This window comes from Lepidochelys kempii, chromosome 5 (assembly GCF_965140285.1).
Source record: "Lepidochelys kempii isolate rLepKem1 chromosome 5, rLepKem1.hap1, whole genome shotgun sequence".
Classification (NCBI taxonomy): Eukaryota; Metazoa; Chordata; order Testudines; family Cheloniidae; genus Lepidochelys; species Lepidochelys kempii.
In genome coordinates this window covers 35,518,212-35,535,219 of record NC_136384.1, presented here as the reverse complement: position 1 = coordinate 35,535,219, position 17,008 = coordinate 35,518,212, and the positions used below count along the sequence as shown (strand labels likewise).

At 42.8% G+C, this 17,008-nt stretch overlaps 1 protein-coding gene across 7 annotated transcripts in view; it reads right to left on the bottom strand.

Annotated features, from left to right (window-relative positions):
* DDX4 (DEAD-box helicase 4) overlaps window positions 1-17,008 on the bottom strand; it is a 104,816-nt gene that overhangs the window by 66,769 nt on the left and 21,039 nt on the right. For 5 of the 7 annotated variants that reach the window (XM_078852768.1, XM_073343958.1, XM_078852773.1 and 2 more), the window contains 3 exons: window positions 14,699-14,773; window positions 7,976-8,026; window positions 3,536-3,580 (listed from right to left, as the gene is read on the bottom strand). In XM_078852768.1, coding sequence (XP_078708894.1) covers window positions 3,536-3,580; window positions 7,976-8,026; window positions 14,699-14,773 — 171 coding nt within the window. The remainder of the gene's footprint in view (window positions 1-3,535; window positions 3,581-7,975; window positions 8,027-14,698; window positions 14,774-17,008) is intronic. The other 2 variants (XM_078852770.1, XM_078852771.1) reach the window with 2 other exon arrangements.

Sequence of the window (17,008 nt, the reverse complement as noted above, 5' to 3'; positions counted from 1 at the left end):
GAGGCCTAGGGCCCGATGGGGATTGAGGACTAACCGACATGGGCCTAGCCTCTGTCCCAGGCGTCCCTCAGTGCCGTTGTGAAGAGGGAGTCTTTCCGGTCCTCTTGGCATGCCCCGTGGACGGGAAGCGGTGCCGACTGGACAATGATACCAGAGGTACCAAGTACCGACGCTGCTGTGGTGGGTACCGGTTCGGAGCGGCGTGCCGGAGTCGGGGCCAGCGCCAACTCCGTCAGGATAACCCGGAGCCTAATGTTAGTTAGATGAAGCAGCTTTCAGCAGTGGCACTCAACTCATCCAAGTGTAGTCTGCTTGTGCCAAGGACTCCACACGGTCATGAGGTCAAGCTTCAGTATAACCACGTAAGGCCATGAAGTCTCAGAATTGGAGAAAGAGGGTAAAGCTCTTCAAGCTCGTTGTTTGGAACCTATTCCTGGAACTCCTTGTGACCTATTCAATTTCTGAGAGTGTCTTCTTGTCAGATTTGGTTGATCTTGGAGCCGGGACTGAAGATGAAGCACTGAGAGTCAGCACCCACACTCTTCAGAGCCAAGACATCATGTTTTCGGGGTTTGGAGGGGTTTTTTGGGGGTGGGGGTGGGGGGAGAGAAGGGGCCTCTTGTGACCTGGGGTTTGATGACAGCCTCATGGACTTGCCCATTAAGTGGATTTATAGCTGGGTTGTAATGATTTTCCTTGGATCAGCTAGTCATCAAGATACAGGAATACTATTATTCCTCGTTTTCTGAGGCAAACCACCACCAGTACTAGGCATTTGTTGAAAACCCTTGTGAATGCAGACAAACTCAAGAGTCAGACCCTAAACTGATAGTGGTTTTATCCTTCTTGAAACCTTAAGTACTTTATGCACAGGGTATATGGTGATATGAAAGCAAACATGCAGGTCAAGAGCTGCAAACCAGTCCTGTGGCAAGAATGAAGGAATTATGAAGGCTAGAGTTACCACTCTGAACCTGATGCAATAAATGAAGGCACTGAATGCCCCAGCATCCTTTTTTCCCTTGAGGATTAGGAAACAACTGGAATAAAACCCCTGCCCTCTCTACTGAGGCAGTACTTCCTTTACTGCTTCCACAGAAAAGCAATTCCACTTCCTGCTGAAATAATCTCTTTGAGAGAGAGTCTCTGAATAGAGACAGAGAAGGGAGTGGGCAATAGGGCTGGAATTGTAGGAGGTATATCATTGTTTCTATAACCCAGACATCTGATGCTACCACATTCCATGCTGAAAGAAAAAAACCACTGTGGAAAGGCTGCCTCCAAATAGAGAATGGATGAAGATTAAAGATCCATCTGCACTGTTGTAGAGCAGTCGTCTCCAACCTTTTTACACCCAAGACCACTTTGAATTTAAGGGCAACCCAGGACCTACCCCGCCCCTTCCCCAAGGCCCCACCCTGCTCACTCCATCCCCCCTTTTTCCATCACTCGATCTCCCCCACCCTCACTCACTTTCAGTGGGCTAGGGTAGAGAGGTGGGGTTCAGGAGGGAGTGCAGTCTCTGGGCTGGGGCTGAGGAGTTGGGGTGCAGCAGAGGGTGAGGGGTGCAAGCTCTGGGAGGGAGTTTGGGTGCAGAAAGGAGCTCCAGCCTGGAGCTCAGCGTTCGGATGAAGGAGGGGGTTGGGGTGCAGCCTTCTGCTGGGCAGCGGCAAAGAGGGGCTGCCACTAAGGCAGGCTCCCTGCCTACTCAGCCCCACACTGCTCCTGGAAGGGGCCAAGGTGCCCCTGGAGAGGGGGGGCAGATGGCTCCACGCACTGCCCCCTCTCTACAAGCACCATCCCCGCAGCTCCCATTGGCCACAACTCCTTGTTCTTGGTCAATGGGAGCTGCAGGGGCGGTGTTTGCAGGCAGGAGCAGCGCACAGAGGGAGACCCCTGAACCCAGGGCCACACTGGCCACTTCCAAGAGTGGCATGGGGCTGGGGCAGGCAGGGAGCCTGCCTTAGTAGCAGCCCCATTGCACCAACGGAGATTGCGATCAACTGGGAGATTCTCTAGGATTGACCAGTCAATTGCGATCGACCAGTCGGTGACCACTATTGTAGAGCGCCTCGAGACCAATCCATCAAAGTGATCGCTTCAAAGTGGTTGCAGAACAGGATGTGGATGTTGAGGCCAAAGGACTCCTCTTTTGAAAGCACAATCTCCTTCCATGGAGGGTCAGCAGATAAAAATACCAAATAATAGCCTCTATGTGGTGTATGGCAGCTTTCCCTGCTTCCCTCTAGGAGTTAGTGTATATATTCCAAGAGAACAAAGTGCAGCCCAGGAGTCCTTGAACAAATTCAAGAGCCTCATCTTTTTTCCTCAGTGAAAAAAGCAGGACTCAAAGAGAAGAATGTTCCACCACTGATTGTATCTCCCTTGTGATGCTGGAAGATATAAGTAGAGCTTCCCGGCTCCAAACATTTGAAATTTTCATGGAATGGAATATGGAGTCAGAGGCATCCAGAGCTTTCTGAAGAAATATCCTGGTTATCCACGGTCTCTTGGAAATCAAAAATGTAAAGTCCGCCATGCCTCTTGCAGTAGTTTGTCAACAAAATCCAGGAATTTATAATAGCAGATTATGATTATATGAGCTAAAAACACGTGGCAGTCGGTGATCCTAAATTATAGGCTGGCTAATGATTAACTCCTAACAAATCAAGCTGTTTTGCTTCTCTATCCCAGTGGTTCTCAACCTTTCCCAACTACTGTACCCCTTTCAGGAGTCTGATTTGTTTTGCGTACACCACGTTTCACCTCACTTAAGAACTATTTGCTTACAAAATCAGATATAAAAATACAAGTGTCATAGCACACCGTTACTGAAAAATTGCTTACTTTCTTTTACCATATAATTATAAAACAAAGAAACTGGAATACAAATATTGTACTTACATTTCAGTGTACAATATGTAGAGTAGTATAAATGTCATTATCTGTATGAAATTTTAGTTTGTACTGACTTTGCTAGTGATTTTTATGTAGCTTGTAAAATTAGGCATATCTCTTAGAGGAGTTCATGCACCCCCGGAAGACCTGTGCATACCCCCAGGGGTACAGGTACCTAGAGTTGAAAACTACTGCCCTACCCCATCATTAAAAGGGATAGCCACCTTTAGGAGTGAGAGTTTTTAAATCCCAGGGATTTAGAATCAGACAGGGCTAAATCCCCAGGAAAAAAAATCTTCCTGTCAAAATAAAATCAAAAAGAGCTGAACTATAAAAAAATATTTACCAACTCATAAGCTATCCTAACTATGTTAAACCTAACCACACTATTATATACACACATCTACATACACTAAGATTAGAAAAAAGCGTGTTGCGACATGGACGCTGGAGTTCCATCTCACAGGCCTGGGCAGTAAGAAGGAACTGAGGGATGACTGGGCCCAGACTGCTCTACATGGGAGCATGTGCACCAACAGTAGAATTTATAGGGACAGTCACTCGAAAAATGTTAGACTCCCTTGGAGATAGCAGATCTGTTTGTTCTATCAGTGTCACTCCATCTTTGTTGCCTTACCTCCTCTCCTTGAAAGCGCTCTTGATTGGCCATCTTCAGTAGATTCTTCAAGACAAATGCATTAAAATTAAAATTTTAACAAACTTGTCAGGTCTCTGTGCTGTGTTTAATTGTACACATCACTAAGTATTTTGCATCTTCAAAGTATTAAACTGGGTTGAAACGTACACATTAACAGCTAGCATAATTCTATCAGACAAACAAATAGTATGTCATTTGCAACACACACATGGCTTGCCACAACACAGAAACCAACTTCCTACAGCCTTGCTGCATTAAGATCCCACTATCAGGAAACACTGGGAGAGGATGCAAGCAGAATTTACACAAGCGTTCCTGCAAAAACCTGACCATTTAATTTAATTGTGAGTGTTACAAGTTTGCAGAGTAGATGGGATGGACTGGAAATTAGGCCTGAAGGTGGTATAATCACTCCACCACTAGAGTCGACCAGAATAATATAATTAGTGAAATCATTCTAAGACTCTTTTATAGCTGGCTTTTAGTAAGTGAACAATTATATGTTGCCTTTAAACACTGAGGAATATGCTTGATTCCTTCTTCCAATTAATAATTTAATTAAAAATAACTACCCACTTTTACGTTACTCTTTGGTTTACACTGTTGTAGAATACATGCTTATGGTCGAAATAAGACTTGCCAAGTCCATAAAAAAAATGAAGTTTTCCATGCTAGTTTTTTCCCTTAATTTGAAATGGAAAATAAGTTACCTAATTTTTTTTTTTTAAATAGGACTGAGCTCTTACCTCATTATGAAAAATTGGGGCTGTACTTGTCTTCCTGAAAATCCTAAAGGCAATTCAGACTCATCCATGAGGTTCTGTATCACATTCCTTTTGTTCTCACAGAGTGTAATAGAATAATTTAGTAGAGATACCTACAGGACTTAGCTGGGATGGGTGGTGGAAAGATCAGCCCCCAGAAAGTATAGGTAACACGTTCTTCATTCTGGATCTTGAACTCTTCCCACTTCCAGGTGTCTGACTAACAAAATGCATAAGGCAGGAGAAAGAAAAACCCCACACTCCCTTCTTTTCACCCTAAAATCAGTCGTACTATTCTATTTTGGGACCATCCTTTGAAGTGCCTTCCTGCTAAAGAATGCTTTCGCAAAGCAGTGATGATCAAGCCTGATGGATGATCAGTTGAGAATGTTAAGAGATTTCAACTCTGATGGCTGACACCTTTTCTACAAAAAGAAAAAAAGAAAAGGAGTACTTGTGGCACCTTAGAGACTAACCAATTTATTTGAGCATAAGCTTTCGTGAGCTACAGCTCACTTCATGTGAAATACACTGAATAGGTTCTAATAGCTTCTGGAATTGGTTAATTAGGGGCTGCATATGCTTGAGTGACAGCATTTAATTCTCTTAGTTTTGGAGGACTTGGATGCAGGCACTGATATTTAAGGTGGATGGAAACAAATAGAGGTGATGTTCTTGTGAACTGATTGGCTCTAATAAGGCACATTTCAACTTTTTACATAGAAGATGCTTTTTCTTTCAGGTATTGAAACTCTGGGTAACAATGAAAAGTAAAATGGATGAGATCAGAAGACCTAGGAACTTCAAATGAAAATTGATGGATACTCTCTTCCACAATACTTAAAGTGATCAATGATATGATTTGGCAAATTTTACTTCTCAGGAAGATTGGCTCTTGCATCAACTCAAACAAGGTGCAATTATTTTTATTTATTTACAGTTAGGGTAATTAGCCACTGTTACCAAGGGATATGGTGGATTCTCCTTCCCTTTAATCTTTAAAGCAGGACTGGATGTTTTTAATTAAAAGATAAAGGCCTTTGATTCAAACAAGTTACTGGGTTTGATCCAGGAATTACTGTATGAAATTCTATTACTTTTTTGCATGAGGTCACACTAGATCAGTGGTTCTCAACCTATTTACCATTGTGGACCGCATATGCAGTTCTCTGTGTGTTATGTGGGCTGCATCCACACAATATCATCATCAATCATCATTATATACATACACAGACTAACTATATGGCCCTGAGAATGTCACATTGGCAGCAGCTGTGTGCTGACTGGGCCACAAGTGTCCTGCAGGTTGAGAACCACTGCACTAGATGATCACAATGGTCCCTTTTGGCCTTAAAATCTATTCTCCTAGGAATCAAGATAGGTTGATAATCCTGAGAGGGGATCACAGAGCTATTTTAAATTAATCAACAAGCATGCATGCTCAAGTAAAGGTCACCTTCCGCAAGGTCCCTGGGGACAATGCCTCTGACTAATAAGTTGAAGAATATGTATAGATGATTCCCTAAAGTCCTAAGAATATCTTGTCAAAGATCCTGGGAATTGACAGGATCTTTTTTCTGTGAATAGTGGCAATTTTCACAAGTAAACTAGGCATAAGCAAACTATTTGAAAATTCCATATTAGACCTAAACTTCTACCAGATCCACCAATACCAGACAATCTCCCTGAGAAAGTTCAGAGAGAATGAAAACTGAGGTCTCCATCTTGAATTTAATCTTCATTGATCTATTTCACTTATTTTGGTCATAGGCAGCCAAAGGGATATCCTTTCCCTTAGGCCTATTTCTAGAGGGAGACAGACAGAAATGGAGTTATTACTGTTGGCAGGGTTTGAAAGTAGTATTGAATCCATTCTCTGATCAAAGTTTTCCCATACAGGTTTTATCCCAGACCTGACAGCTCTCTTGTGGGTATCTATTTAAGATACATATAAGGCCACCATTACTATACCTTTCAACTGCCACTATCTTTTTAACATTTATCCTCAGCAACCTGTGAGATAGGGAAGAACTGTTATTATGCCCATTTTACAAATGGGGAACTGAAGGGCAAAGACCAAGTGATTTGCCCATGGTCGCATCAGAAGTCTGTGGCGGAACAAAGAATTGAACCTAGACCCATGGTGTCCCAAGTTTGCACCTTAACCACTAGACTATTCCCCTCTCAGAACAAAAAAGAAGCTTTTGCCCATATGAGCAATCCTAATCCTTTGATTTCATCAGAGGTGACGGAATGCTTAGGTCCTTGGTGGTGGTAGCTACCACCTTTATGAAACTTCTCTCAAAAAAGAGGATTTAACCTGAGAATTTTGAAGCAGAGGATTTGATGCGAACAATTATATACTGTCCAGAGTGGCTATGGTCTTTGCTGCCAACCTTGAGTCTATGAACTCAGCAACGAGGCATATTTTCTCTCGTACTGACTTAAATTTGTCTTGGTTCAGCAAGTACAGGTTCTTTTGGCTGTCACACCAGGACAATGTGGTTCTAGTCAATCAGGTGGTTGCCAATGAATCCCTGATGAAGCTTTGAAGTCCCTCAAAGGGTGTCTATTTTTCTGTTTGCAAGGCTTTTTGCTGAGGATGATATCTTCGCATGAAAAAGACTTTGCTTGCTGCTGCCTCAAAACCAGATTTAATAGCTAGAACAGAAATAGGTAAGTTGGAAGTGCTAAACAGTCACAGGCAGAATCTGACAAAGATTGAAAGAGAACGGCTGTCTGAGCTACACTGTTATTTGCAGGAAGAGAAGTACTACCCACACATCTGGAGGAAAGTTCAGGACCCATAAAAATGACTGGACAAATCCTGAAAGTAATGGCATACAGCTAATTCAGTTACAGAAGGAAGCTACAACCATTCTGTGTTTGATTCAAAACAGGACAGACAAGACTATACTTGACTATCACAAGGAACTTCCTCTGAACCACAACCTCCAGAGTTCACTTTTAAAAGTTAGGAATATTCTTCTTTCTGATAAGCATTAGCTTAATTTTATGCTTTTCTCCAACCAACAATTAAGACACGTTTTTGCTAAAAGGTCACATTTTATTGCAGTGCGGAACAGGGAGTTTTCTCTAAGTTTACTGCTAAACTGCACCCTCAGCTCTGACCACATTATTCTTAATCTGGACAAAAAAGGTTAAAGTTTTACATTTAAGATTGGTACTACGAAAAACTGCATTTTTAGCATGTCTAAAAATGTCCCAGTCTTTCAGTTTAAACATTTCATAGACATGAAAACACTCAAAGAAGTCTCAACATGAATGCTTTCAGAGGCAACACTGACATACTTTCAACAGGAATTACAAAATACACTGTATAAAACAGCTCAATAATTGCCCTCCAAATATTTAATACATGATCATATCTACACAGCAAAATAATGTCAGGCACAACTATATCAAACCACCTACCACACTGGAAAGAGACTGACTGAAAGCTATTATAGTTCAACATGACATCTCTACAATATGTACACATGTACTGATGTCCGATGAAGTGAGCTGTAGCTCACGAAAGCTCATGCTCAAATAAACTGGTTAGTCTCTAAGGTGCCACAAGTACTCCTTTTCTTTTTACATGTACTGATGGTGAATTATGCTATAAAAAACAGACTGGAAGAATCAAGCTCACCTCTCTCAAATCCAGAGCTGCTTCTTTCTTCAAATTTATTCCCTAGTGAAGCTATAGGGAAAAACAGACAAATAAGCTATAGCAGAAGAATCAACACAGGTATTACCATAGACTCATACCGATAGTATTTTAAAAAGTCAGAAGGGACCATTATGAACTAGTCTGACTACCCAGACAGTCCAGACCACAGAACCTCAACCAATAACCAGAACGGAATATTAGGATCAGAGTAACCTGAACTTGAAGGCCTTTTTCAAACCTTTCCACATCAGAGGTTGTCATAAATATAAAGGGAAGGGTAAACCCCTTTGAAATCCCTCCTGGCCAGGGGAAAGCTCCTCTCACCTGTAAAGGGTTAAGAAGCTAAAGGTAACCTCGCTGGCACCTGACCAAAATGACCAATGAGGAGACAAGATACTTTCAAAAGCTGGGAGGAGGGAGAGAAACAAAGGCTCTGTGTCTGTCTATATGCTGGTCTTTACCGGGGATAGACCAGGAATGGAGTCTTAGAACTTTTAGTAAGTAATCTAGCTAGGTATGTGTTAGATTATGATTTCTTTAAATGGCTGAGAAAAGAATTGTGCTGAATAGAATAACTATTTCTGTCTGTGTATCTTTTTTGTAACTTAAGGTTTTGCCTAGAGGGGTTCTTTATGTTTTTGAATCTAATTACCCTGTAAGATATCTACCATCCTGAGTTTACAGGGGGGATTTCTTTATTTCTATTTACTTCTATTTTTTATTAAAAGTCTTCTTGTAAAAAACTGAATGCTTTTTCATTGTTCTCAGATCCAAGGGTTTGGGTCTGTGGTCACCTATGCAAATTGGTGAGGCTTTTTATCCAACATTTCCCAGGAAAGGGGGGGTGTAAGTGTTGGGAGGATTGTTCATTGTTCTTAAGATCCAAGGATCTGGGTCTGTAGTCACCTAGGCAAATTGGTGAGGCTTTTTACCAAACCTTGTCCAGGAAGTGGGGTGCAAGGTTTTGGGAAGTATTTTGGGGGGAAGGACGCGTCCAAACAGCTCTTCCCCAGTAACCAGTATTAGTTTGGTGGTGGTAGCGGCCAGTCCAAGGACAACGGGTGGAATATTTTGTACCTTGGGGAAGTTTTGACCTAAGCTGGTAAAGATAAGCTTAGGAGGTTTTTCATGCAGGGCCCCACATCTGTACCCTAGAGTTCAGAGTGGGGGAGGAACCTTGACAGAGGTACTGAAGGCAAATCAAACAGAATTTTGGCCTGGCAATCAAGATTACAGCCGTCCCAACATCTTGTGAAAAAGTGATGGACATTTTCTTTTTTTGGGGGGTGGGGGGTAGGGGCGGGAAGCAACAGACAAGTCTATGGCATGTCAACTCCATTTTTGGAGATAAACTCTAAAATCTTTGTCCTTCAGAGACCATTCCCGCAGGTACTATCTCAGTTTACATACTCTAGCTCAGGGATCATCAAACTTTTTGGCCCGAGGGCCACATCTGGGTGGGGAAATTGCTTGCAGGGCCGGGACAGGGGGTTGTGGTGCGGGGTGTGCAAGAAGGGGCTCAGGGCAAGGGGTTGGGGCAGAGGAGGGATGCGGGGCATATGAGTGGGTTCAGGTCAGGGGGTTGGGGTGCAAGAGGGGGCTCAAGGCAGAAGAGAGATGCAGGGTGTATGGGGGGGTCAGGTCAGGGGGTTGGGGTGTAGGAGGGGTGTGGGGTGCAGGAAGGGGCTCAGGGCAAGGAGTTGGGGTGCAGGAGGGGGTTCAGGCTCCAGCCTGGCACCGCTTACCTAGAATGGCTCCAGGGTGGCAGCGGCACACACCAGGGCCAGGGCAGGCTCCCTGCATGCCAGCCCCACGCCACTCCGGGAAGAGGCTGGCACCACATCCCTGCATGGCCACTGGAGGGGGGGAGGGGGTGCCACAGGGCTCTGCGTATTTCCCACGCCTGTGGGTACCTCCCACAAAGCTCCCACTGGCTGCAGTAACCCATTCCTGGCCAACGGGAGCTTTGGGGGAGGTACCCACAGGCAAGTGTGGAGCTCTCTGCTGCCTCCTCACCCGCCGCCCCACCCCACCACCACCAGCTGCAGGGACCTGATGTGGCCGCTTCCCAGAGAACATGAAACAACGGGTGTTACCATACAGACTGTAACAAGATTGATCAGGAAAGGTGAGCTATTACAAGCAGGAGAGCGGAGGTCGGGGGGGACACTTTTGTAGTGATAATCAAGGTGGGCCATTTCCAGACTGTTTCACATTTGGGGACAATGTATACCTTCAAATCAGCGGCACTGCTATGGGTACCCGCATGGCCGTACAGTACGCCAACATTTTTATGGCTGACTTAGAACAACGCTTCCTCAGCTCTCGTCCCCAATGCACCTACTCCACTTGCGCTACAGTGATGACATCTTCATCATCTGGACCCATGGAAAAGAAGCCCTTGAGGAATTCCACCAGGATTTCAACAATTTCCATCCCACCATCAACCTCAGCCTGGACCAGTCCACACAAGAGATCCACTTCCTGGACACTACAGTGCTAATAAGCGATGGTCACATAAACACCACACTATACCAGAAACCTACTGACTGCTATACTTACCTACATGCCTCCAGCTTTCATCCAGACCACATCACACGATCCATTGTCTACAGCCAAGCTCTACGATACAACCGCATTTGCTCCAACCCCTCAGACAGAGACAAACTCCTACAAGAGCTCTATCAAGCATTCTTACAACTACAATACCCACCTGCTGAAGTGAAGAAACAGATTGACAGAGCCAGAAGAGTACCCAGAAGTCACCTACTACAGGACAGGCCCAACAAACAAAATAACAGAACGCCACTAGCCGTCACCTTCAGCCCCCAACTAAAACCTCTCTAGCGCATTATCAAGGATCTACAACCTATTCTGAAGGACAAACCTTCATTCTCACAGATCTTGGGAGACAGGCCAGTCCTTGCTTACAGACAGCCCCCCAACCCGAAGCAAATACTCACCAGCAACCACACAACAGAACCACTAACCCAGGAACCTATCCTTGCAACAAAGCCCATTACCAACTGTGTCCACATATCTATTCAGGGGACACCATCATAGGGCCTAATCACATCAGCCACACCATTGGCTCGTTCACCTGAACATCTACCAATGTGATATATGCCATCATGTACCAGCAATGCCCCTCTGCCATGTACATTGGCCAAACTGGAAAGTCTCTACGTAAAGGAATAAATGGACACAAATCAGACATCAAGAAGTATAACATTCAAAAGCCAGTCGGAGAACACTTCAATCTCTTTGGTGACTTGATTACAGACCTAAAAGTGGCAATTCTTCAACAAAAAAACTTCAAAAACAGACTCCAATGAGAGACTGCTGAATTGGAATTGGAATTAATTTGCAAACTGGATGCAATTAACTTAGGCTTGAATAAAGACTGGGAGTGGATGGGTCATTACACAAAGTAAAACTATTTCCCCTTATTTATTTCCCCTCCTACTGTTCTTGTAAAGTGCTGGAAATGGCCCACCTTGATCATCACTACAAAAGGTTCCCCCCATCCCCGCTCTCCTGCTGGTAATAGCTCACCTTAAATGATCACTCTTTACAGTCTGTATGACAACACCCATTGTTTCATGTTCTCGGTGTATATGAAATCTCTCCACTATATTTTCCACTGTATGCATCTGATGAAGTAAGCTGTAGCTCACGAAAGCTTAGGCTCTAATAAATTTGTTAGTCTCTAATTTGCCACAAGTACTCCTTTTCTTTTTATGGATACAGACTAACACGGCTGCTACTCTGAAACCTGTCAAAATATTATGAGGAATTTAAGTTGCAGTAAAATTGCAGCCACCATTAAAAGCCATAAAAGTTGAATGAAAAGCATTCTAGAAAGCTCTCTTAACCCCCACTTTGTATTTTACAAATTTCCATTAAGACTGAAGTTTCTTACATAGCCTCGGCCCTAAAAGTCTTTGGAATAATTTCAACAAAAAGTCAGTCAAGTAATTTTGGTATTAGAGTGTGAGGGGAAAAAGCAGCATTTAAAAAAAAACCAAACAAACACACCTCATCCCTGATAGGGCTCCATCCTTGGTTCTCTTCTCTATCTAAACCATATACACCTTATCAACATAACTTGTTCTCTTTACACTGATCACTCAAATCTATCTCTACCTCCCTTTGGCCAAATTCACATCTTGGCCTGTCTTTCTGACATCTCCTCATGAGTCTTTCAACTCAGCCTCTACATAACTGTCACCCTCAATCCAGTCATCCAGGCCCACATTATGGGTGTCAACTTCATGTTGCATTCTCTCGCCACACCTACACAACCAGGTGTGGTCAAAACCTTGTAGCTCTCTCTTACAAAAGATCCAAGACTCTACATACAGCATTTAACACAGTCAGATCTCAACTGATGTCCATACACCTAATAAAAAGGAAACACATCAAAGTACTTTCCTCTCTCCATACCACCAAAACTCTTGCCCATGTCATCATCTTATGCCTTGACTCCTGATCTGTCCCTGAGTACTGCAACCTTGTCTCCATATTTTAAAAACTGCCATTAATCTCTTCCTGGCTATGCCACCCTCTTCTGAATCCTTCCACAGACTCCCCATCTCCTCCGCATCAGACACCAGCTTTCCTTCTTTTACCATTTAGCCCTATCCTAGCTAGCTATTCTATTAGCTTATTGCTACTTAAAGCACATTTCTTCCACACTAAGATTCCCAGCTTTCACTAGACACCAGTTAGCACAAAAGCATTTGAGGGAGGAACTTTCTCCAATGTAGCCCCAATGCCTAGGTGATACTCTGTACCTCAAAGTAGAAACCTGGAACCCCCGTATTCACCACTATCGTATAATTATGATCTATTTTGTATTAAGTATGCCATGTTAAAAGTTTTGATCTGTTGAACATTAATATCTTGTTCGATTGCACGTGCCTTCATTATCCATGAAGTTATAAAGTCAAATTGCCGTGTGTGTTACTGAAATATGTTGTCAGGTTGGGAGATGTCCACAGCCTTTCAATTGCAACAAAATTTGTTCAATTGCAACAAAAAAGTCAGCCAAAAAAATATGCTGATGGCCCATTAAAGGGAATCTACTCTCCCAATAGCCATTCCTGAAACTTCTCATGGCTAATCTACACTGACAGCGCTTTAACATGGTTTGTGTGGTCACGGCAGAGTGCTGGGAAAGAGGTCTCCCAGAACTCTATTTAAAAAAAAACCGAAAAACAAAAAAAAGCCCAGCCTCAACGAGAGGCGTAGCTTCCAGCGCTGGTGCACTGTCCACACTGGCGCTTTATAGCACTGAAACTTGCTACGGTCAGGGGTTTTTTTTCACACCCACACCGGGGGGGGGGGGGAATCGATCTAAGTTACGCAACTTCAGCAACGTGAATAACGTAGCTGAAGTCAACGCACTTAGATCAACTTACTGTGGTGTCTTCACCACGGTGAGTCGACTGCTGCCGCTCACCCGTCGACTCTGCCTGCGCATCTCGCGGTGCTGGAGTTCAGGAGTCAACGGGAGAGCGCTCAGGGATAGATTTATTGCATCTAAACTAGACGCGATAAATCGATCCCTGCACGCCAATCCAGCAGGTAGTGAAGACATGCCCTGAGACTCTATGCTGGTGAACAATATACTTATTTCACTGAAACCTCATCCTCTTCCTTCACCCCACTGCTTGTTTTGACCACTTGTTGCATTATATTTTGTCATAAACCAAGACTGTAAGCTCTTTGAGGCAGGGACTGTCTAAATCTTACCTGTACAGCACCAAGTACAACAGAGTTCTTATTCCCAATTAGGGCCTCTAGGAACTACTATAATACAAATAACTAATTTTAGTTTTCCTGCATTAAATATTTTCCTGGCAATTTGATGTTTGTCCACTTTCCCAATCTTCCCCCTTCCCACCAGTAATTTGTTTCTACTGCAGCAAAGATGGATTCATGAAAAAACACTACATGGGAAAGGAAAACTCGTACAACAGGAAGAAGCCACTTACATACCTCCCTGCATATGTAAAATAGCACTTTTCCAGCAGTGCGATACTACAAACTATTATGCATTCATGATTTTTTCAGATGACAAAACTACTACTGTGAAAGGTGCAAATGTGATCACATTGATTAAAATGGACACATTTATTTTGAGTCATACAGCACCTTTTAAAAGTACAGAGGAAATAAAGACACATTAGCTCCTAGAGTAATAAAACATACTAGAGTTAGCAGTACCTTTCCATACAAAGTACAGTGAATACCTGACATTGCAACCAACCAATTTTTAATAGCAACAAGTGTAAATGAAGTATCTGAGAGCTGTTACACCGACAGAAAGAAATATTAAATTAACCTACTTGAAAACTGAAGCAAACAAAGGAAGCAGATTAATTACATTTTGTCATAAGACAAAATGTAATTAAAGTTCTCAAAATGTTTTCACATTAAGCTACAACTATTCCACAGACATCTGCAGCAACATTCAATGATAGATAATACTAATAAGTTATCAGAGTTTACAAAATAAATTAAATTTCTTCTGCTCTCAGTAAGCAAGGATCAATATATCTAAACAAGTACAAAAATTAATTTGTAAAAGCAAAAGTTCTGGGGCACCAGTACCAAGGCCTTTGTTTTTCATTACAAATTAAGAATTTACATGAATACAGCAGGACTTTAAACAAACGTTAGATAATACAGAACTACCTCTGTTCCCAAAACTCCTTCCAGTACCAAACCCACCCCGCATGGGTTGACTTCTGTTAGGTCTCACACCAGCATCTGGGGGAAAAAACAAAAAGAATTATTGATTCAGATAGCAATACATTAAGTTTTTCTATTCCAAAATATCCAAGTTAGGACTCGGCTATACCTACAGCCATTAGAGAGATATCAACAACCCTCAACTCAAGAAATAATCTAGTTACTAGCTATGCTAAGAGGAAACTCTTCCCTTCACTTGTGTCACAATATAGTAATACACAATGGGCTAGGTATCAGATTTTGATTTTGTCAGGCATCAAACAGACCACTTTTGATAGAGAAAACCAGACTAGATGGACTCTCAGTCTGTTCTAATAAGTGATTTTTTTTTCTGAACTACCAAATTCAAAGTTGTTTAATTAAAGTGGTCACTGGAGACATTTACTTTAAATTGCCATATGTACATTCTCAGACATACCAAGATATACCAGCCAATATGACTTCTGGGTGGAGTCATTTGTGCATGAAAGAGTGAAAGAAAATTAATCTTAATTTAGAAAGATGCAAAATGCGCATAATCAGAGCATTAAAAACTGCATTCTGTTATGTGTTAAGCTGCCCTATCAACAGGTGTTTTGGTGCTTTTACTAATTACCTGAACACTGCTCCTAATGTATATTGCCTTAGAGTTGGGATAGGGTGGATAATTTATGATAAAGTATAATGTTATTGGTGTAATTATTGCAAAATATTTTCTAAAGAAAGCTTGTATGGATCTTTACATAATTATTCAAAAGAAAAAAATAAAGCAGAACAAAAAACTTGTTACTTCATGAATAGAATGGAGACTCACTGCATGCTTTAAACTGCAAGCAAGCATAAAAAAAGCTAATGATTGCATTATAAGATATACTGTAAACCTAAACTACTAATGGAAAAAGTAAAAGTGTACATATGCAAAAAAAAGAATCACTACATGCTGTAGAAGTAATGAAATCTTGGGGTCTTCACTACAAACGCCACTATGGCAGCTGTTACATTTTGTTTTGTCCAGGTTTCTCACTTCACTACTCTGAATTATAACATGGTTCTACTTATTAAATGGAATGCAACTTGAAAAATTGTTTTAGCTACTACATCTGTTCCGATCTCTCTGAAGATGTTTTGGATAAGTTTCTCTTCCCTGTGCTGTTTGAACGAGACTCGGAAAACTGACTTAACTGCCATAAGAACAAGAACATAAGAATGGTCATACCGGCTCAGACCGAAGGTCCATCTAGCCAAGTAGCCTGTCTTCTGACAGTGGCCAATGCCAGGTGCCCCAAAGGGAATGAACAGAACAGGTAATCAAGTGATCCATTCCCCACCACTCATTCCCAGATTCTGGGAAACATGGGCAGGGATAGTGTCCCGAGCCTCTCCTAGCTAATAGCCATTGATGGACCTATCCTCCAAAAATTTATCTGGTTCTTTTTTAAACCCTGTTATAGTCTTGGCCTCCACAACATCCTCTGGCATAGAGTTCCACAAGTTGAGATAGCAGCAAGGTGTACCCTGATGGATGACCCTGCCAGGCCCTGTTTCAGATGTAGGCGGTACTCCAGGATGAGTGGTATAGACGCCTGGAGCGGACGTGCGCAATGCTGGGCACACCAGCAAGTGAACCTCTTCCACTTAGCTGATAAGTGGCCCTGGTGGATGGTTTTCTGCTTCTAAGCAGAACCTCACTTCCTGGTTTCGAGCACAGGAGCCCCAATGGGTTTAACCATGAAGCTTCCAAGCCATGAAATAGAGGGACTGGAGGTCTGCATGGGGAAGGTGACCGTGGCCCTGGGTGTTGAGATCTGGGCAAAGCGGTAGCAGGGGTGTACACAGACATCTCCAGAAGTGTGCCGTACCAACGTTGGCGTGGTCATGCTAGGACCAACGGAACTCTCTGGTTTCAGAGTCGCAGCCGTGTTAGTCTGTATTCGCAAAAAGAAAAGGAGGACTTGTGGCACCTTAGAGATTAACAAATTTATTTGAGCATAAGCTTTCGTGAGCTACAGCTCACTTCATTGGATGCATTCAGACGAAAGCTTATGCTCAATAAATTTGTTGGTCTCTAAGGTGCCTCAAATACTCCTTTTCTTTTGAGGATTATCTCTGCAGATTTTGAGCAGTACCTTGTGTACAAGCGGGACCAGTGGAAAGACATACATGAGGCAGTCCCCCCAGGGTAGCATGAACATGTTTGAGAACAAGCCTGGGTTTCCCCCCCAAAAGGAGCAGAACATTGGACACTTTCTGTTGCAGACAGATCTACCTGGGGAA